The sequence below is a fragment of the Ailuropoda melanoleuca genome, chromosome 12, assembly GCF_002007445.2.
Source record: "Ailuropoda melanoleuca isolate Jingjing chromosome 12, ASM200744v2, whole genome shotgun sequence".
NCBI classification, from domain to species: Eukaryota; Metazoa; Chordata; class Mammalia; order Carnivora; family Ursidae; genus Ailuropoda; species Ailuropoda melanoleuca.
This window is the reverse complement of record NC_048229.1, coordinates 28,926,574-28,949,149: the sequence shown is the minus strand read 5'-3', so window position 1 is coordinate 28,949,149 and position 22,576 is coordinate 28,926,574. Positions and strand designations below refer to the sequence as shown.

General features: G+C 39.0%; 1 protein-coding gene across 1 annotated transcript; it reads left to right on the top strand.

Annotated features, from left to right (window-relative positions):
- Positions 1–1,348: 1,348 nt before the first annotated feature.
- On the top strand, positions 1,349–22,222 carry ZNF614 (zinc finger protein 614). Its single transcript, XM_034639122.1, has 5 exons — positions 1,349–1,904; positions 10,960–11,177; positions 17,296–17,422; positions 17,689–17,784; positions 18,123–22,222. The coding sequence occupies exons 2-5, from the start codon at positions 11,163–11,165 to the stop codon at positions 19,643–19,645; spliced, it is 1,761 nt and encodes a 586-aa protein (XP_034495013.1). The 5' UTR covers positions 1,349–1,904; positions 10,960–11,162; the 3' UTR covers positions 19,646–22,222.
- The last annotated feature ends 354 nt before the right edge of the window (positions 22,223–22,576 follow it).

Here is a 22,576-nt window from a genome sequence, read left to right as displayed (position 1 = left end):
AGCTTGACATCCCAAGTGAATGGGTTGCCCATTTAATCCCTGAAGAGAATAAAGTACTCTTACTATTAAGAAATTATGCAAACAATAAATTCTTAATGTATAGAAATTAGAAAACATAGGGGTGCCTGGCCGGCTCAGTTCATAAAGTGTGCGTAAAGCGTGCGACTCTTGACCTCAGGATCATGAGTTCAAGCCCCATGTTGGTCATGGAGCCTACTTAAACTTTTAAAGAAATTTTAAAAAATTAGAAAACATATATAGACCATTGAAGAAATTTTAAATCACCCATAATTGTACCTGAGAGTCTAGCATTGTTAAGAATATATCCTTCCCAAATTTCCAAACATACGTAAGTATATTTCTTTCATGAAAGAAAAATGAGGCTAATTTTTTAATATTTACAATGTTATGAACATGTACATCATTAAATATTCTAAAACTTCTAAAATTGACATTTTATAATACTAAAGTAATACAGAATGGCACAAAGATATATAAACAATGGAGAATTGCTAAAATTGGAAAGGTGAAAACTTCTGACATTCACTACTCATAAGTACAAACCCTGAAGTAATCCAAACTAAATGTTTACTTAACCAATCTAAACAGGCAAATGTTTATGATTTGTTCCCATAACGGGGGCATTAAAATGTATTATCCTGCAGATGTATTTTTTTCTTCTTGAGAATACAGTTATCTTTCCTTGTTCATACTGACAGTTGTATATTCTTTTCAGTTGCTATGTACTGTTTCGTTGAATGGATGTTCCATAACTTACCAAAGTAATTGTCTATCATTGTACATTTAGATTTTTTCCTTTTTAATTGCAAAAGCCAATGTGGTTAATATTAACAAAAATTTTTACTAAGTAAACTGTTGCAATTAGAATTTCTAGGTCAAAGAGAATGAAAATTTTAAATTGATTCAGGTTGCCTTCTAAAAAGGGAGTAGCTACTTAAATCCTCTATGATTAAATCTCCCACGCCTAAATAATAATAAAATTTTAAAGTGTGCTCTCTTAAAAATTTGGGAACTATTCAAAGTATAATAATTACATTATCTCGTAATTTCATATTCTCCAGTTACCCCACGGTCAGCTTCATTCATTTCTGGAAGGAAAACATACATTTGCACCTTCACCTCATCCCTTCCCCACTAGAGATAGTAGCTCTGTATCCACTTCCATGGGGGGATTAGCATTTCTTTAAGAAGCTCCACCCTATTGGCTTCGCCCCTTCAATGGCGGTCTTCCTTCTAAACAACAAGGGCCTTACCCGCTCCTCACACAGCCGCCCTCTCCCTAAACCTAAGACGATAAGCGACCACTGCTTTTGTCAACTCCGTGACCGCTGCCTCTACAGCGACGTCTCAGCTTCTGGAACTTCTTTCCCTAAATCGGCCTTGGCCTGAGCACACCACAGCTGTACGGACACCTGCCTTCTTCTAAAATGTCCGCGCCCACGGTGCTCCAGCCTAACGTCTGCGCTCGGCAGTGCAGAGAGGGCGCCGCCATCTTTCTTCCCTCGGGAGATAAACGTGCCTAGTGGCCTTGGGTAGACACCGACCTCTGAAGTCTTACCCAGTTTGCACAGCTTTGTTGATCATTCCTCGCACCGAAAAGGTAAACACACTGAGGTGGCCAGTAATGATTTCCATCTCTCCGCACAGCCGCTATGGCCCCTCCCATCAATAATGCCGGGGTGGGCGTGGCCGTTACGTCACAGAGCGGGGCCCGCCCTCGGACCTCCGAAATTCTGTAGCGCTCCCAGGTCCTCGCGGGAGTCGCGGGCCCCGGTGGATCCGAATACCTAGGTACCGCGAGGAAGAGCGCGCTGAGAGAAGTGCCTTCGGAGGTGTGTGGCCTTTCGTCGCTGCCAGCAGCGGCTGTAGAGGTTCGGGTTCAGGTGAGTCGGGTTCTGGGCCTAGCTCTCGGCCTGTGGGGTCCGTGAAACGGAAGCGACTGTGAAGCACCGCAGTTGGGATTTTATGGGGATTCAGTCACTGAGGAATCTGAGGATAGTGGTGGGGCCTTTGGGAGTCAGTGATTAAAAGTCTGAAGAAATCTCGACCGAGAGGCCGACTGTGTTAGGGTTTGAGGTCCACGTGGATCACTCTGTTTGTGGGAGTCGGTGGTTGAGAAGTGGGGTGGAAAGTATATCCGTGAACGCCTGTCTCGTCCAGCTTCCGTGTTAGAGAAGCCTGGGTTGGAGATGTCCCTGTTGGTTTCTTGGGTATGTTTGTGGGTTAGTATGGCATTCGATATAGGACTGGCGCTGTCAGTGTTTGAGGAGGTCCAGGGCCCCTAAAGAATCGGAAGGTTCAGGCTCAAACCTTGAATGCCGGAAGCAGACCCGAAGGCTGCATTGTCTCCAATTAATCCAAACCCAGTTCACTCCTTCAAGTCCGTCCTCACGGACCTGCCTGAAAAGTTTGTCTCCCAACATCACCACTCTTCTCACTGTCCCGACAAAATTAGATGTGTTCGGAGTGAGCTAGAAATATATTGACTGTTAAAGATGTAGCTTTTGTTTTTCTTGCCTTCGAGTTTACTGTATTTTTGGATATTTCCTTTTAGGGTCATTCTAAGTAGAAGCATCTTCTTTACTCCATATTCTGTTCCATAGTGAGAACCTTCCCCCCCCACACACACATTTAGGATCATCTGTATAAACATAAAGAAAAATTTAATTGTATGGTGTAATTTCTCATCCTCAACATATTTGCATGGGAGATGATATTTATACATTTTTAATCGTTGCAGTAAGTATCAACACAGGTTGGTGAGCCAGTGCCATGGTGTCAAACATATTAACATAAGTAATAACGTAAAATATTCAAAAGTATTCAATTATAATTTTAGTAGTTTTACTGAGGTTTAATTTACAAACCATAAAATTCAGCAGGTGTAAGTATTTACATTTCAGTGATTTTTTTTAAAAAGATTTTATTTATTTATTTGTCAGAGAGAGAGCACAATCAGGGGGAGCTGCAGGCAGAGGGAAAAGCAGGCTCCCCACTGAGGAGGGAGCCGGATGTAAGATTCAATCCCAGGACCCTGGGATCAGGACTTGAGCCAAAGGCAGACATTTAACCAACTGAGCTACCCAGGCATCCCTACATTTCAGTGATTTTAACTGAGTTTCTGGAGTTGTGCAACGGAGTACAATCCAGTTTCAAGACAATCCAATTTTATTTATTTATCTTTTTAAAAGATTTATTTATTTATTTATTTATTTATTTATTTGACAGAGAGAGAGACAGCCAGAGAGAGAGGGAACACAAGCAGGGGGAGTAGGAGAGGAAGAAGCAGGCTCCCAGCGGAAGAGCCTGATGCGGGGCTCGATCCCATAACGCCAGGATCATGCCCTGAGCCTAAGGCAGACGCTGAACGACTGAGCCACTCAGGCGCCCCAAGACAATCCAATTTTAAAACATTTCCACCACCTGGAAAAATTTTCTTGGTCCTCTGTACACTCAGTCTCCACTCCTACCCCAGCCACACACCACCACTGATTATCTTCGAGTCTATTAATGTGCAATTTCTAAATTTTTTTGTTGCCTTTTTTCATTAGCATTATATTTTGGTCTATGTTATAATTATCACTAGGTTTTCCCTTTTCCCAAGTGATTTATTGAGGTAAAATTGACATACAGTAAGCTACAGATATTTAAATCATATTGATTGGTAAAGTTGAGATATATACTCATGAAAGTGTCCCACCATGAAAATCATGAACATACCCCTCACCACCGAATTTTCGTTGTGCCCCTTTTTAATCCATCCCTCTTGTATTTCCCTTTCTCTCCCTAAGCAACCGTTGATCTATTTCAATCATTACTGTAGGCCAGTTTGTATTTTTTTAAGTTGTATTGAAATGGACTCCTACAGGATGTACTTGTTTTTATTATGATTTGATTCACTCAGCATTAATATTTCGAGATAACATTCTTGTGTGTATTTTTAGTTCCTTTTTTTTATTGCCTTGTATTCCATGTGGGCTTATCAGTTCATTCTGTATATTAATTCGCCTGTTAATGGGCAATTGTTTTTCCAATTTTTAGCTCTTACAAATAAAGCTGCTGTGAACACTCATGTTCAAGTCTATATTTATGTTTGTATGTTTTTCTTTCTCTTGAATAAATCTCTAGGAGTTGAATGGCTAAATCATATGGTTGGTGTATGTTTAACTTCTTCAGAAACTGCTAAACTGTTTCCCCAGGTGGCTGCACTTTGTATTCCCAAGAGAAGCCGATAATTGTTCCGTGTCTCCATATTTTTGCCAATACTTTGTATTGTCTTTCTTTTTTGTTTTAAATATTCTAATGGGAGTGGAGCAGTCCCCTAATTTGTACTTACCTAATAATGGCTAATGATGTTAAACATCTTTTCATGTGCTTATTTGCCATCCATGTATTTTCATTGGTGAAGTAATTTAATTGTTCAAGTCTTTTATACTTTTATGTTGTCTTTTCTTGTTAATTTTTGAGAATTCATTATAGATTCTGGATACAAGACTTTTCTTTACCAGTTATGTGCTTTGCAAAGGTTTTCTCCCAGTCTTTGGCTTGCCTTTCAACATTCTCTTAACGTTGTGTTTTGAAGAGCAGAAGGATTTAGTTTTTATGAAGTCCAGCACGTGAACTTTTCTTAATGAATTATTTTGGTGTTGTACCTAAGGAATCTTTGCTTTACTACAAGAGCAGAGGATTTTCTCCAATTTTTTCTTCTTGAACGTTTAGGGTTTTTTTGTGTTTTTACTTTAGGTTTACCACTTATTTTGAATAATATATATGGTATGATGTATAGATCCAAGGTCTTTTTTTTTTTTTTTGTATATGCATATCTGCTTGTTCCATCAACATTTGTTGAAGGGTTTTCCTTTCTCCTCTGTATTGCATTTGCACCTTTGTAAAGTGTCAGTTGACTATATATGTGTGGGTCTTATTCTGGACTTTATTCTGTTCATTCATCTGTCTATTCTGACACGAATACCACCCTGTCTTGATTACTATAGTTTTGATAAAAATTCCTGTAATCAGGTAGTCCAAATTGACCTTTTTTTTTTTAAAGATTTTATTTGTATATTTATTTTAGAGAGCAGGGGGAGGGGCAAAGGGAAAGAGAAAGAGAGTACCTTAAGCAGACTCCAAGCTGAGTGTGGAGTGCTACACTAGGCTTGATCGCAGGACCCAGAGTTCACAACCTGAGCCGAAACCAAGAGTTGGATGGTCAACCAACTGAGCCACCCATACCCCCCAACCCTGTTCTTTTTTACAGTTGTTTTAGCTATTCTAGACCTTTTTGAATTTCTATGTGAATTTAAAAATCAGGTTGTCAGTTTATACAGAAAAGCCTCCTGGGATTATGATTGAGATTTGTGACTCTAGACCAATTCTGGAGAATCGTCTATTTGGTTCATTTAAAAAAATGGTCCATTTTCTGACATGGACAAAGTGTATTTTCCATTTATTTAAGTCTTTAAAAATTTCTGTGATACAGTTTTCAAAAGGTGTTTTAAATTTTTGGTTATCATTTTCCGTAAGTATTTCACATTTTTAAAATCATTTTCACCTTTTCTTTTATCATTTTATTTACTTATTTATTTTTTTGTTTCAAGTTTTATTTAAATTCTGGTTAGTTAACATATAGTGTAATACTGGTTTCAGGAAGTAGAATTTAATGATTCATCACTTACATATTAATATCTAGTGCTCATCATAGCACTTGCCCTCAATACCTGTCACTCATTGAACCCATCCCCCACTCCCCTCCCCTCCATCAACCCTGTTTATTCTCTGTGGTTAAAAGAGTCTCTTATGGTTTGCCTCCCTCTCTTCCCCCCCTTCCCCTATGTTCATCTGTTTTGTTTCTTAAATTACACATGAGTGAAACCATATGGTATTTGTTTTTCTCTGACTTGTTTCACTTAGCATAATATACTCTAGCTCCTTCATGTCATTGTAAAAGGCAAGATGTCATTCTTTTTGATGGTTGAGTAATACTCCATTGTATATATGTATACCACATCTTTATTCATTCATCAGTCTGGACATTTGGACTCTTTCCACAATTTGGATGTTGTTGATAACATTGCTGTTAACATTGGGGTGCGTGTGTCCCTTTGAATCAGTATTTTTGTATCCTTTGGGTAAATACCTAGTAGTGCAATTGCTGGGTTGTAGGGTGGTTCTATTTTTAACTTTTTAAGGAACCTCCAAACTGTTTTCCAGAGTGGCTGTACCAATTTGCATTCCCACCAACAGTGTAAGAGAGTTCCCCTTTCTCTGCCTCCTTGCCAACATGTGTTGTTTCCTGTGTTGTTAATTTTAGCCATTCTGACTGGTATGAGGTAACGTGTCATTGTGGTTCTGATTTGTATTTCCCTAACGATGAGTGATGTTGAGCATCTTCTCATGTGTCTCTTAGTCATTTGTAGGTGTTCTTGGGAAAAATGTCTATTCATGTCTTCTGCCCATTTCTTAACTGGATTATTTGTTTTTTGGGGGTGTTGAGTTTGGTAAGTTCTTAATAGATTTTGGATGCTAACCCTTTATTAGGTATGTTATTTGCAAATATCTTCTCCGATTCCGTAGGTTGCTTTTTAGTTTTTGTTGATTGTTCCCTTTGCTGGGTAGAAGCTTTTTATCTTGATGAAGTCCCAATATTTCATTTTTGCTTTTGCTTCCCTTGCCTCCAGAGACGTGTCTAGTAAGAAGTTGCTGTGGCCAATGTCAAAGAGGTTGCTGCCTGTGTTCTTCTCTAGGATTTTGATGGTTTCTTGTCTCACATTTAGGTCTTTCATCTATTTTGAATTAATTTTTGTGTATGGTGTAAGAAGGGGGTCCAGTAGTATTTCACGTTTTTTGATGGTATTGTAAATTGTATTTTAAAAAACTAAATGGCCTCATAGAGTGAGTTTGGAAATATTCTCTCCAGCTTTATTCCTGAATGATCTGTTGGATGTATATTATGCCTTTTGTTTATCAAGTCACAGTTACTGGAATTGTTTTCAGTTTGAGACAATGATGAGAAATGTTGCTACATACATTCAGGTACAAACTGGAAGTGTTCATTTCTCTTTGTTAAGTACCCCTGAGCAGAATGTTTGGCTCGTATGTAATGTTTAACATATGTTTAACATTTTACAAAGTTTTCAAAGTGCCTGTACCAGTTTACATTTCTAGCATCATTGTGTGAGAGTTCCAGTTTCCCACTTTCTCATCAACATTTGGAATCATTAGTCTTTTTGATTATAGTCATTCTAGTTGGTGTATAGAATTTCATCATCATCTTAATTTCCCCAGTGACAAACAATGTTGATCATCTTTTCATGTGCTATAACAGACATTCATATGTCTTCTGTAGTGTAATGTCTATTTAAGTCTTTTCTCCTTCTTTAGGTGAGTTGTTTGGCTTCTTAACAAATTCTTAAGTTTTTACAGTTATTTATATATTCTCCGTAGTAGTCCTTTATCAGATATATGATTTGCAAATATTTTCTCCCCAGGTGTAGCTGACTTTTTCCTTCTGCTTTATAAAGTCTTCTGATGTGCAAAATTTGGTACAAGTCCAATTATCAGTTTTCTTCTTTTATGGTTCACTGGTTTAGTGACATGTCTAAGAATTCTTTGCCTAAGCCACAGTTACGAGAAGTGTCTCCTATGTTTTCCGCAAGATAGTGTGTATAAGTTTATCTATGTGTGTATAGGTATAGATGTAGATGATGACTTTGTTTTTTAGAGCAGTTTTAGATTCACAACAACATTGAGTGGGAAGTGTGTAGAGACTGCATATGTACACCCCACTCCCCTCCATATACAACCCTCCTCACTGTCAACATCCTGCACCAGAGTGGTGCGTCTGTTACAATAACCGTATCGACATGTTATCACCCATAGTGCATAATTTACACGAGTGTAGGATTCCCTCTTGGTATTGTTCATTCTGTGGGTTTTGACAAATGTATAATGATATGTGTCCTGCGTTTAGTATGTTACAGGTTAGTTTCATTGTTCTAAAACTCCTCTGGTTTCTGCCTATTCATCTTTCCTCTCCCCCCAACTCCTAGCAACCAGTGATCTTTTTTCTATCTCTTTGTTTTGCCTTTTCCAGACTGTCATATGGTTGGAATCATACAATGTGTAGCCTTTTCCAATTGGCTTCTTTCACTTGATAATATGCATTTAAGTTTCCTTCTTGTCTTTTCATGGCTTGATAGCTCATTTCTTTTTAGTGCTGAATAATATTCCATTCTCTGGATGGATAAAGCTGCTATAAATATCCATTATCAGGTTTCAGCTCCTTTTGGCAAATAAGGAAAGTGTTGGAGCATGTGGTAAGAGCATGTTTAGTTTTTTAAGAAGCTGCCAAACTATCTTCTAAAGTGGTTCAGCCATTTTGCATTCCCACCAGCAATAAATGAGAGTTCCTTTTGCTCCACATCCTTGCATTTGGTGTTGTCAGTGTTTTGAATTTTGGCTATTTGAATAGGTGTGTAATGGAATCTCATAGTTGTTTTAATTTTTAATTCCCTAATTATATATGACGTTGAGCAGCCTTTCATATGCTTATTTGCTATCTGTGTATCTTCCTTGGTGAGGTGTCAGTTGGGGCTTTTGCCCATTTTTTAATTGGGTTGTCTTGTCTCGTTGAGTTTTAAGAGTTCTTTGTGTATTTTGGATAATAGTCCTTTATCGATATGTCTTTCGCAAATATTTTATTTAGTCTGCAGCTTCCCTTCTCATTCTCTTGAAATAGTTTATATTTCTAGGTTTTATATTGAAATTTATTATCTAACTTTTTTTTTTTTTTGAAAGAGAGTGTCTGCATGTGCGAGGGGTCGGAGACGAGCAAAGGGAGAGGGAGAGAGAGAATCTTAAGCGGTTTCCATGCCCAGAGCCCTTGCAGGACTTGATCTCAGGACCCTGAGATCACGACCCGAGCTGAAATTAAGAGCCGTATGCTCAACCGACTGAGCCACCCAGCCAACCAAACTGGCATTGCTGGCCTAAATCCCCCTTAGTCACTGTCTGTAATTCCTTTTTATAGTATCCTAGATTTGTTCTGCTAATATGTGTTTTTTTTCCTTTAAATTCTAGTTTGTTGACATACAATTCAATATTGATTTCAGGGGTAGAGTTCAATGAATCATCCTTTACATATAACACCCAATGCTCATCATAACAAGTGCCCTCCTTGATACCCATCCCCCATCTATCCCATCCCCCACCTACCTCCCTTCATCAACTCTGTTCTCTGTATTTAAGAGTCTCTTATGATTTGTTTCCCTCTCTCTCCTTTTTTTCCCCACTCATGTGTTCATCCATTTTGTTTTCTTAAATTCCACATATGAGTGAAATCATACTGTATTTGTCTTTCTCTGATTGACTTATTTCACTTATTGTTTTGGTAATATGGTAACAATTTTGCACCTATATTCATGAAAGAGATTGGCCTGTAATTTTCTTCTTCTCTGATGCCTTTGTCTGGCTTTAGTATTTTGGTGATAATGACACCATAGAAGGAATACATCTGGGCCTAAGCTTTTCTTTGTGAGACAATTTTTTTTTTTTATCACGACCTGAGCTGAAATTAAGAGTTGGACACTTAACCAACTGAGCCACCCAGGCGCCCCTATGAGACAGTTTTTAATTACTAATTCAATTTCTTGTTATATGTCTATTTGGGTTTTTTACAACTGTTCTTCTGTCAGTTTTGTTATTTGTCACTTTCCAGGCGTTTGTCTGTTTCAGCTAAGTAATATTTATTTTTAAGCCATGGTTGCTCAGAATTGTGCTTGTTAATTTCCAAATGTTTATGTATTTCCTGAATTTCATTCTGAAGCAGATATCTAATTCAATTCTGTTGTGGTTGGAAAATATATTTTAAATCTATTGACATTTGTTTTCTATCTAAAATTATGGTCTTTCCTGGAGAATGTTTATGTACCTTTGAAGAGAATGTAAATTTTGTTGCATCAAATAATTGTCAGTTGATTATGGTTTTCAAGTCTTAAATATCTCTGCTGGTTTTCTGGTTTTTAAAGAAAATTATTGACAGTGGGATTTTGAAACTTTCAACTATTGAATTTTCTATTTCTCTCTTTAATTCTGTCAGTTTTTGTTTGTATTTTGTGATTCTGCTTTTAGGTGTATATAGATTTATAATTTATATCTTCCTCATTTGTATACCTTTTCTATCATTATTGCCAGCCAGAGAAAACTCACATAAGCCTTGGCGCCATAGTTTTTATTGGAGTTAATGAACACAGACATGACCGACTCCCTGTGTGGCTGACCTTGGTCTCCTCCAGCCCCTCCAGAGTCCTGGCTGATGGCACGTGGTCCAAGGCCCTTCACCATAAATCACTTTATTAGAATAGACAGCCTTGCATGGCCCAGGCTTCCCAGGTGAGCAGAGACAGGCAGGATATTCCAAGGACTTAGGAGTTTCCTCCTAAACTAAGGGCAAAAGCCAAAGCTCTGTTGGGCAAGGTTCATCATTTAGCGCACAAAGTAGGCTAAGACAGTCCTTATGATTTGCTTGGTACATTAGTCTTCACACTGAAGTGTGTGTTCCCATGGAGCATATAAAGACTTTCAGAGCAGTGCATGAGCACACATGCTTTTTAAAGACATAATTTCCAGATCTTTGGAACCTTCCATATGTCCTAAATGGATGTGCTTGATAATCCACCTGCCTCTGAGGCGTCATGCTCAGCATTCTGCCTTTGCTTTCCCACCTCCCCTTGAAAAGCCATGCCACTTCTGCTTCACAGAGGAAAGGCATACCTTTCACTCATTTAGAACCCTGCTTTACCGCCCTAGAGAGTGAAAGCCTCGGGGGCACCAAAAAAAGGAACAGTTGGAAATATTGAGGTCCTCTAAGGTAAGTGCATAGCAGCAGTGATAACATCTAGGCCAGAGGAAACGTGCACTCAAAGTCAGTTTGCTCTTCAGCCCACAGGTCCCAGGTTCCCAAGAGCAAGAGTAATCAAGTGAAGCAATGAAGGTTGAAAAAAGAGGTACTTGGACTTGGATATAACTGCTCCTAGGAACAACTTCAAGCAGATACCAAGCTTTCTGACTCTAAGAACTTTGTGGCAGATGCCGAAGAGACGAAAGACAGATTCCATGTTACTGTTTTGTGAGCACAGAAGAAAATGATCAAGGCCAAGGTGATTTTCGTTTGTTGCATTTTTCCTGTTTTCTGACAGATTTGTGGTGACCTGAGAAAAATCAGTTCAACCTTTTGGTATAAATTGGGATAATTGGATTCTGGGGAGAAATTAACTTAGACTCTACATTCAAAAGCAGCGCAAAGTGAAATCAGGAATATATTACTCATAGGGGTCATCCTGAAGGACTAATACCGGAACACAGTGTGTGACTGGTGCATCCTGTGGGTTACAGTAGCTGTCACTTAGAGTCTGATATCTCTAACAGGCATCATAACCAGAGAGACATGAAAAGCTGCATGATGTGCCCTGACTCTGTGGGGGAAGGCAGACCAGTTTCTTGGGGGATTCAGTAGTTTATGCCACTTAGGTCTCCTGAAATTTCTTTGGTGGATTTTCTTGGAGGGCATCAGTGAGGTAGGCATCACCTGCGGCCTTCTGGTAAATGGAAAATCAGATTTCCTATAGCTGTCTCTTACCGAGGGCCTCCTCTGGCAGTGGGTACAGTTCTTTAGAGCACCATAGTCCGATGATCCAGGGATCCAACTTCTTGGCAGTCTGGTTTTATTCAGGAATAAAACCACTGAAATGGCGTAAGAAAATAAAAAGATTGCATGACTTTCGAATGGTCCTCCGTGAACAGGTAGTTGAAGTGGAGTTTGAGTACAGATTTGGCAGTAGTAGTAGTAGTTGAGAAAGTGTTTTTCTCTATTAAGGGTGTGGGGTCTTGGCATCCATGGGGTTTGATTTAAAATTCTCGCTCCATCTCAGAAAGTGGGGTATTTTTCCTTGTGTTTAAATTACCTACCTATTTGTGTTTTTATTTTTATTTTTTTTACTTTTTTTCTTTCATGTACACAGGTGACTCATGGTGAGAGAGTGCCTCTTAATCCCCTGGTGTAGCATTAACAGATGCATGGTAGTGCACACTATCTGTGTGTGCATTTATATACCTAAATGTATATATCTATCATACTTTATATGAATGGAACAATACCCCAAACAACACAGATAACTATAAGGGGCTTCCTATTAGTTAAAGTACCACAGGCCTAGTACCAGTTGAGCATCTAAAAGAAATATGACTGCACTAGACTGAAGCATAGTAGCTATGCAGCCAGGGAAAAGTCTATGAGTTTGGGGCATCTGGGTGGCTCAGTTGATTAAGCATCCAACTCTTTGATTTTGGCTGAGGTCATCTCAGGATTGTGAGATCAAGCCCCCTGTCAGGCTCTGTGCTGAGTGTGGAGCTTGCTTAAGATTCTCTCTCTTCCTCTTCTTCTGTCTGCACCCCCTGCCCTTGGCTCGAGCACACGCACACTCTCTCTCTGTTAAAAAAAAAAAAAAAAAAGAAAGAAAGAAAGAAAAGAAAAGAAAAAAAAGTCCATGAGTTCATAGCCATACTCAAAAAACAAAAAATCTTTGGAGTTTGATGGGAACAAAATATTTGATTTTTTAAATGATAAATAACACAGTAACACATAGGTTCAGAGGTTCACTCTGAATTTAATAGAGTTAGTGTGAAATAATACAAACTTCATTGATAGCAGCTCAGTACTCCTTGACCCCGTACACTCAAGTATGAATCACCTCTCCAGAGTGAGCCACGGTTATTTTCATATACGTCCTCCAAACTCTTTTAAGTGTGTTGGCATTCTTTACCTCTTGGTGCCTACAAGCTAACTTTCTTCTTTTTCACCTGACATGATGAACTTCAGATGTTGTGTAATAATTAAAAAATTCACCTATCATTGAATATTTAGATATTTTTGTTACTACATGCCATGAGAATGAACTGCCTTGTTAATGGCTTTTTGTGAAATTGTATCAGTGTTTGTCCAGAGAAATCAACTATGGGGTGTGGTCATTTCACATTTTAATGTTCCAACTCGTGGTCAGTGTGGCATCATGTTTAAAACTATTGATTTTGCAGCCAGTTGCCAGCTGTGTGACTGCACACTTCAGTTGGCCGTCATGCCCCTGAGCTTTCTCACGTGTAGAATGGGGTTAATGACAGTGGCACTTATATCATAAGGTAGAGTCTAAAATGAATTAATCTAGACTAAACATCTGGAAGAGTGCCTGGTAGATAGAAAGTGTTAAGAACATCCAGTGCTCCTCAGCTTGCCTACACTTGTTACTGTGTTATCAAATTGCATATTTTCCACAGTCTGCATGAGCCAGTATTCTTTTGCCTTGTTTTACTTTGCATTTTCTCAATCACTTGTGAGGTTCAGATTCTTGTCCTTTGTTGCTTTTTTGGATTATTCTGTGATATGTGGTCCTCATTCTTGGCCCATTTTAAAAATTATTTTTTGTCTTACTGATTTGTAATTGTTTATCTTGTGGTATATTGATCTTTTATATGTTGCAGTTATTTTTCTAGAATCTTACTTGTCTTTTAGCTTTTTTTCTTAATATATTTTTCCATGCTAAAGTTTTATTTTTGATTCAAATTAAAATGTGTTAGTCTTTTTCTTTATGGCTTTTTACTTGTGCCATAAACATTCCATATTTTCTTCTTCTATTCTTATGTAAGTTCTTTCTTTGAAAGTTTATGTCCTATATTCATTATCTGTTGGTATTGTGAAATAATTACATATATATCTGCCCCTGGTTCCTGCTAATATTTAGTCTTTTACCCTGGTTCCTGACACAGAGTTCTTCAAAAACCCTTATAATTTCCTGGGTGTTAGGAGACTGTCACATTGCTTCTAAATCCCTTGGAATTTTCTGGGTGATAGGACCATGTTTTTTTTCTAATTAGGTGACTCTTGGTGGGCTTCTGGATGTCTCCTTTGGGGTCTGGTCTCTAGAAAGATCAAGCCATGATTAGAAGCTTGGAACTTGCAGCCCTGCTCCCATCCTCCCGAGTGGGGAGAAGGACTGGATAATGAATTAGTAATTTATTATTAGATTGTGTCCATGCAATGAAGTCCCCATAAAAATCCCAAAGGTACAGGGTTTGGAGAGCTTCTGGATTGGTGAACACATCTACATGCTGGAAGGGTGTAGTGTACCCCAACTCCACAGGGATGGAAGCTTGTGGGTTCAGGACCTTCCAGACCTTGCACCATGTACCTCTTCATCTGGTTGTTCATTCTTGTCCTTTATAATGTCCTTTACTATGTATTAAACCAGTAAACTTAAGTAAGTCTTTCTCTGAGTTCTGTGAGCTGTTCTAGCAAATGATTGAATCTAAGGAGAAGGTTGTTGAATCCAAGAAGATTGTGGGAACCTCTGATTTGTAGCCAATTCAGACAATGTATTACCTGGAGACCCCCTCCAGGCAGGCAAGCAAGCATGACTTACCTAGTCTGTGTTGTTTTTACTCACAGTACTTCTGACACCAAAGTTTTTTCCTCCTGACGCCAAATATGTGATCTCTTCCAACACTACTTCTCCAGACTGACATTAGACTCTCTGACCCTGACTACGTGCAGTTAACATCAGATTGCACAGATTTAAGGGTACGGACCTGCAAGAAAGACCCCACTTGGGGTGCCAATCTCGTCTTGGTCTCCTGTACAGACTGATGGGCTGTAAATCATGGTTTCTCCCATCCCTTTCTCGGGACAGAGTATGGGGGCATGCCACCCTTCCAGCAGTTTGATGTGCTCACTGCCTTGGATGTTTGCTGAACCTGTGGTTTTGGGGGCTTTATGAAGGTTTCATTACTTAGGCATGATTGATTAAATCATTGAACATTGGTGATTGAACTCAGGAGGTGGGACTAAGTTCCAACCCTGTAATCATGTGGTTTGTTCCTCTGGTGACCATCCCCCAACCCCCAGCCATGTGAGACCTCGGGCTACCAGACATCTCATTAGCACACAAAACACACTCATCACTGTGGAGATCCTAAGCATTTTAGGAGATCCATGTAGTAGGAACTGGCCCAAAAGCCAAATATTTGTTTTTTGTGTTTTTTTTTTTTGTCATATCGCTTCTGGGTACTTTGTTTCACCGTCACTCATGAGTCTGTAAGCAAGGTGTAAGCTAGGGTGGCATCTGATCTGGAGGCTCGGGTGGGGAAGGATGTATTTCTAAGCTCACTTACTAGGTTGTCGGTGGAATTCATTTCTAGAAGGGCTGATCAAATGAGATCCTCAGTTCCTACCTGTCTGCTCATGTAAGATTATTACTTTTTAGTTCCTTGCCACATGGGTCTTCCCTACATGCCAGTTGTTTCATCAAAGTCATGAAAGGACAGATTCTGTTAGCAAGATGGAAGTCACATACAGTCTAATTGTAAAAGTGCAGTCTAGTCACTTTCGCTGTATTTTCTTTAGAAGCCATTCATGAGGCCAGGCCACGCTCAAGGGCAGGGCACTACACAGGGACATGAATACATGGTGTGTAATAAGAAATTTGACCGACCTTTGTCTCTGATTTCTGAGAAGTAACCTCTAAACCCTTGGAATTACCTGTGTGACAGCTGTGTCTTTGTTACTCATCATGGGCCAAAGGGAACACACTTTATGCTAATGAGGTGACTCATGTAGGCCCTAAATAATTTGTGCTAATGAGGTAACTCAAACGGGACTGTCCATGCCAGAAATACCAACCATGTGATTAGAGGACTGTGGCTTTGAGCCAGGTAACCTTGGAAGTGGAAGGATCTGGAGATTGAATTCAGCAGTGTAATGTGTGTTTCAATAAATCATTCATAAATAATGAAGCCTCAAGTGAAAACTCGACACCGAGGTTGAGGTGAGCTTCCTTGGTTGGCAGTACTCTTGAGTACTGTCACATTGTGGTTGGGGGTAGATGATGCTGTCCACACTTCACAAGGAGAGTCATGTTTCAGTACCAAATGGCCTTCATGTTGGCCATTTTGGCACAAAAAATCAGGTCTTTGAAGATAATATTGCATTCGTTTCTGAATTGTTTTTTCTGTTGTAGTTTATCTGGCTTTTGTCTCTGGATGCTTTTATAGTTTCTCTTTGCATTTGGTGTATTATAGTTTTAGTCTAATGTGTTGAGATACAGGCTTCCTGCTTGGAGTTTATTGGGAGTTCTGAATCTGAGGTTTGGAGTGTTTAATTAGTTGTGAGTTTTTCGACTTTTAGGTCTTTTGGATACTGCTTCTCCATTACTACTCTCTTTTCTTTTTGAGAAACTATAAGCCGGGTATCATATTAGATCTTTTAACACTACGTGTTTGTTAACCTCTTCCTTAGGTTTTCCTTATGTGCTGCATTTTCTATAATTTCTTCAGTTATATTCCAGTTCACTACAGCGTATCTGATGTGCTGTTTTTCTGTCCACTGATATATGTATGTGTATATATGTTTATCTATTAGAAGTTTCTTTTTTTCCCCCAAAATTTTCCTAATCAACTTTAACAGTCTTTTTTGTGTTAGATATACTTGTATAGTTTCTCTTATTCCTTTACATTTATTAAAAACACTGTCTTATAAATTCTGGGTGTGGAGTCTGGTCATGGTTGATTCTCATTGGCTATGAAGTTTTGTTGTAAAGTAGGAATATTTTATTTGTCCCGATGTTATTTGCCTATTTTTAGTATTTGGAAATGGTGCTAAAATATATAGAAAGAAAGATAGGATTTTGCTTCTGCTAAAATGCAGGGTATTTTAAAGATTTATTTATTTTAGAGAGAGAGAGCATGTGTGCATGAGGTGGGAAGAGGGGCAGAGGAAGAGAGAGAATCCTCAAGCACACTCTGTGCTGACTATGGAGCCTGATGTGGGGCTTGACCTCAGGACCCTGAGGTCATGATTTGAGTCAAAATCAAAAGCCAGCCCCTCAGCTGACTGAGCCACCCAGGTGCCCCATTTCTACTAAAATGCGTACAAGAAAAGTATATATGGGGGTGCCTGGGGGGCTCAGTTGGTTCAGCGTCTGCCTTTGGCTTGGCTCATGATCCCAGGGTCCTGGGATCGAGCCGCGTATCAGGCTCCCTGCTTGGCAGGAGGCCTGCTTCTCTCTCTCTCCCTCTCCCTCTCTGTCAAATAAATAAATAAAATATTAAAAAAAAAAAAAGAAAAAGTATCTATAGATGAGGCTATATGGTGATTAGAACAGCCTCTCTCATGCTTCTTCCATATTAACAAAAGTAATTCACATCATATTAAACAGGACTGTGTTGTTACAGGAATTGCTGACACTGGAGGATGTGGCCGTGGACTTTACCTGGGAGGAGTGGCAGCTCCTGGGCCCTGCTCAGAAGGACCTGTACCGGGACGTGATGTTGGAGAACTATAGCAACCTGGTGTCAGTGGGTGAGGACAGCTTTCTGTGTCACTTAGAGGTGCTCAGTCACTGGCTTTTCCTCTCTCACTCGATGAAAACTTTGCAGTCACTGTGGTCTTCAGAAGAGTCCCCTATCTTGGCCCTAAACAAAGGGGATAATCTTTTCTATCCTGAAAGAGAACTTTTACTTTGCATGTGAGAAATTGTTTTGTCTCTAAAATGTAAAATTTTCCCATCTCAACCTACTGTACCCCAAATCTCTGCATCTAAGTCTTTTGTCATTTCTCATGAACAGGGTGTCAGGCTACCAAACCAGATGCCTTGTCCAAGTTTGAACACAGAGATGAACTATGGCTAACAGAGGATGAAATCCAGAATAGGACCCATCCAGGTGAGTGAGAGAGAACCAGCAGGGGGAGTGGCTGAAGAAGTTTTATTCCAGTCTTTTAGAGAAGGTGTCACAGCTGTGAGGGTGTCTGAGGATACCGAATCAGCTCCTCCACATATTCCTTTCCCCAGATGAGAACTCTTTTCTTTTGTGGGTATTTAGTTCTAAATATGCCCTTTATCTCTTCTTGGACCTGATATTTATTTCATCTTACATCTTTATAATTTTCTTTTTAAAGTATATAGTCAACAGTAAAGAGCCACCCCCACCACATCATCTCTTAAACACTTGTTTTCCATACCATCCTCGCGAGAGAATTTGTTATTTCCTTTTTTTCCTAGGATTCGGGAACTTTGATCGTCATCTGCAGGAGCCCTCTCAAAACCACAGGTTTCTGAAGAGTGCACAACAATACAGGGAACAGAGTGCATTTAGAAATACTGTTCATCTGAGCAAAATACATCTTGCCATAACGCAAAATCATGTGTTTGACTTCTGTAGAAAAGCTTTGAAATCAAGTTTGAGTTTAGTTAACGAGAAGAGAAGATATGAAATAAAGAAGGCTGTTGAGTTTAATGGAGAAGAGAAATCTTTCCTACGTGGTAATCATGAACATTTGTATTCTGGAATTGAATTCCCTAAAGGCGCAAAACATATCAGCACCAAATTCCAAGACTTTAAGCATCAGAGGACTCACAAAATAGAGAAATCCCATGCATGCATCGAAGGTGAGAAAACCTGCATCAGGAGATCTCCACTCATTTACCATGAGAGCAGTCATAGAGGAGAGAAACCTCATGGGTGTGATCCATGTGGGAAATCCTTTTCCAGAAATGTCATGTTTGCTAAACATCAGAAAACTCCTACACAAGACAAAGTCTGTATAACCGGTGAATACAGAAAAGGCTCTAGTGTGAAAAGCAGTCTCACTTTGCCTCAGCAAACCCAAACAGCAGAGAAATCCTACACATGCAGTGAGTGTGGAAAAGGCTTCACCATGAAGCGCTATCTGATTGCCCATCAGCGAACTCATAGTGGAGAGAAACCTTATGTGTGCAGTGAATGTGGAAAAGGCTTCACTGTGAAGAGCAATCTCATTGTGCACCAGCGAACTCATACAGGGGAGAAACCCTATATATGCACTGAGTGCGGAAAAGGCTTCACTATGAAGCGCTATCTTGTTGTACATCAGCGAACTCATACTGGAGAGAAACCCTATATATGTAGTGAATGTGGAAAAGGCTTCACAGTGAAGAGTAATCTCATCGTACATCAGCGATCTCATACCGGGGAAAAATCTTACATGTGTAGTGAATGTGGAAAAGGGTTCACCACAAAGCGCACCCTCATTATACATCAGCGAACTCACACAGGAGAGAAATCTTACTTATGTAATGAATGTGGAAAAGGCTTCACCACAAAGCGCACCCTCGTTATACATCAGCGGACTCACACAGGAGAGAAACCCTATGAATGCAGTGAATGTAGTAAAGCCTTCAGCCAGAAGATATGCCTCATACAACATGAGAGATGTCATACGGGAAAGACTCCCTTTGTGTGCACTGAGTGTGGAAAATCCTATTCTCACAAATATGGTCTCATTACCCATCAGAGAATTCACACGGGAGAGAAACCCTATGAGTGCAATGAATGTGGAAAAGCCTTCACCACAAAGTCAGTACTCAACGTCCATCAAAGAACTCATACAGGAGAGAGACCGTATGGATGCAGCGATTGTGAGAAAGCCTTCTCCCACTTGTCAAACCTTGTTAAACATAAGAAAATGCACACAAGAGAAATGGGTAGATTCAGTCAAGTTGGAAATTCCTTTAACACAGAGTCGCAACTCATTACTTATGAGTGAACTCCTGCAAAACAGAAGCCCTATGAATGTGATGACTGTGGAAATGCCTTCAGTGGCAACCAAGACTGCATTAACGTCAGTGTTTCCTGCAGATTGGAATGTAATCATGGTACTGCCGGTTGTGAGATGTGTGCCCTGTGGAGGTTAAAGAACTTGTCCAGGAGGTAAATCTGGTGGCTACAGTGAATGTGTCATAGTGCCTTCAGTGATCCTTACCTCATATTTTCTGAAAACATGTTGGGAAAACTCTGATACATTCAATGTGGAGATGCCTTGAGCAAAACTTTCTAGCTTCATTATATTCTGAAAAGTGTATACCGAGACAAATCCTGTGAATGCGGAGACTAGGAAGACCTTCGGGGGAAGGTAGACTTGATTATCAGGGATCATCATAAATCATCAATGAGCTTATTGTTTATAGAAATAGATTTTAAAGATTTTATTTATTTATTTGTCACAGAGAAACCCAGTGAAAGAGGGAACACAAGCAGGGGGAGTGGGAAAGGAAGAAGCAGGCTGCGGGGCTCGATCCCAGGGTCCTGGGATCATGCCCTGAGCCGAAGGCAGACGCTTAATGACTGAGCCACCCAGGTGTCCCTATAGAAATATGATTTTAAAAATATATATGATGACCATGGGAAAGCTTTTACCCAGAAAGAAGACCTCAGTGAGGGTCCGAGTCCACACTGGAGAAAAACTTCAAGAGGACAATATATATGTGGCAGGATATCAGTTATACATTCTGCCCCGTTTTGTCAGGAAATCATACAGAAATTAAAACTTCATGAACATGCTAAATGTAGAGCACCTGCAGTCAAATATCAAGGAGTGAAGTCCTGTGAAAATGCTAAAAGTCGGAGTGCTTTTAAGTGTTACAAGTCTGACCTCATTATACATCAGATAATTCACCTGATGCATTTTCAGATGATACTTTGAAACCCTTTTCTAGTGGCCTTATCAGTAATTCCATAGTTTTAAAAAGTAGTCTGCTTTCCTTATCACTGATTTTTATTATTCTATACAATGCAGAGTGTTCCATGGAGTATTCTTGGACTACCCTGTATTATATGATTTGTTTTTACCTTTCTTGGGCTCTAAACTTCATCGTACATTTAGCACATTGAAGGAGTTTAAAAGGAAACGGAATGTTTTAATTTTATAAAATAACATGTATTTGTACTTCCTTAACTAAGTTTATAAATATGACCAAATATTTTATAAAACCACCTTCCGAGTTATTTTTATAAAATGTTTAATTTGAAATCATTTTAACTTGAAGAAGTTGCAGAATAGTCCAGAGACTTCCCTAGTATCCTTTGCCTAATGTCTCCCAGTAAAAACATTTATGTAAGCCACATCTTGTTATTGAATCCAGGAAAGTGACATTGGTAGTATACTGTTCGCTAAGCCCTTAACCTTATTTGGATTTCATTAGATTTTCATGGGTTTTTTTTTTTTTATGTTGTAATTCTAGGAAGTTTTATTACATATATAGATTCATGTAACCACTACCACAACCATCATGTAAAACTGTGATCGACACAGATTCCCTCATTATACCTTTTTATGCTCATACCCTTTATCCAAACCTACCTCTTGGAACCACCTATTTTCCATCTGTGTAATTGTATAATTTTGTGAATGTTACAAAAATCATTTTTACAATTGGATTTTATGTATTTTATATATATGTTGTATTTATGTAATTTTATATTTTTTCCGTAAAAGTTATTACAATATTATTGACTACATACAAATTTATAATTTTTCATTATAGGAAGTGTGTCAGCTTTTCATGTTTTTGTCATTTGGCAAATTGCTCAGAAGACTCATTTGAGTTAGTGGATGGTGGTTTTATTTTTATTAGTGAGTAATATACATACTGGATGACCAGTTTGTTTATCCCTTCATTCTTGGAAGAGGTTTCCTGATTTCAGCTGTTATGAAATCTGCACACATGGTTTTGTATGAACATAAATTTTCATTTCTCTACAATAAATATTCAGGTGTATGATTGTTGGGATGTATGGTAAGTTGTGTAGCCTTACAAGAAACTACTCTCTTTCAATGTGGCTGTGTTCTTTTACATTCTCACCAGCAGTGTATGAAATACTGTTCTATATTCTCTCCAGCACTTGGTATTCAATGCACTTGACACTTGAACAACACGGGGGTTAGGGGCACTGACCCCCAAGCAGTTGAGAATCCACGTATAACTTAACTAGTAGCCTGCTGTTGACCGGAAGCCTTACCAATAACATAAACAGTTGATTAACACGTATTTTGTATATGTGTTATATACTACATTCTTAAAGTAAGCTAGGGAAAAGAAAATATTATTAAGAAAATCAGACTTGTGGGGCACCCGGGTGGCTAAGTCAGTTAAGCGTCTGACTCTTGGTTTTGGCTCAGGTCATGATCTCATGGGTCGTGGAATCAAGCCCCGAGTCAGGATCTGAGCTCAATGCCGGGTCCGCTTGAAAAATTCTCTCCCTCTGCCCCTCCCCCTGTTTTCTTGCTCCTTCTCAAGTAAATAAATAAATCTTAAAAAAAAAAATCAGACTTCTGGGAAGAAAGACAAATACCATATGATTTCATTCATATGTGGAATTTAAGAAACATGAACAAAGAAAAAAGACCAAAAAAACCCACCCCAGACTCTTAAATAGAGAATGAACTGGTGGTTACCAGAGGGGAGGTGGGTAGGGGAATGGGTGGAAAAAAAGGGGGTTAAGAGTACACTTACAGTGATGAGCCCTGAGTAATATATTGAATTATTAAATCACTGTATTATACACCTGAAATTAATATAATACTGTATGTTAATTATACTGGAGTTTTAAAAATTTATAAAGCCTAACCAAAAAAAAATAATAAGGAAAATACATTTACAATACTACACTGTAAAAAAGTCCACATATAAGTGAACTC

Coding starts and splice junctions, on each gene's coding strand:
- ZNF614 (XM_034639122.1), top strand. Junction 17,423..17,688: donor TAGCAACCTGGTGTCAGTGG/GTGAGGACAGCT, acceptor TCTCATGAACAG/GGTGTCAGGCTACCAAACCA. Junction 17,785..18,122: donor CCAGAATAGGACCCATCCAG/GTGAGTGAGAGA, acceptor TTTTTTTCCTAG/GATTCGGGAACTTTGATCGT.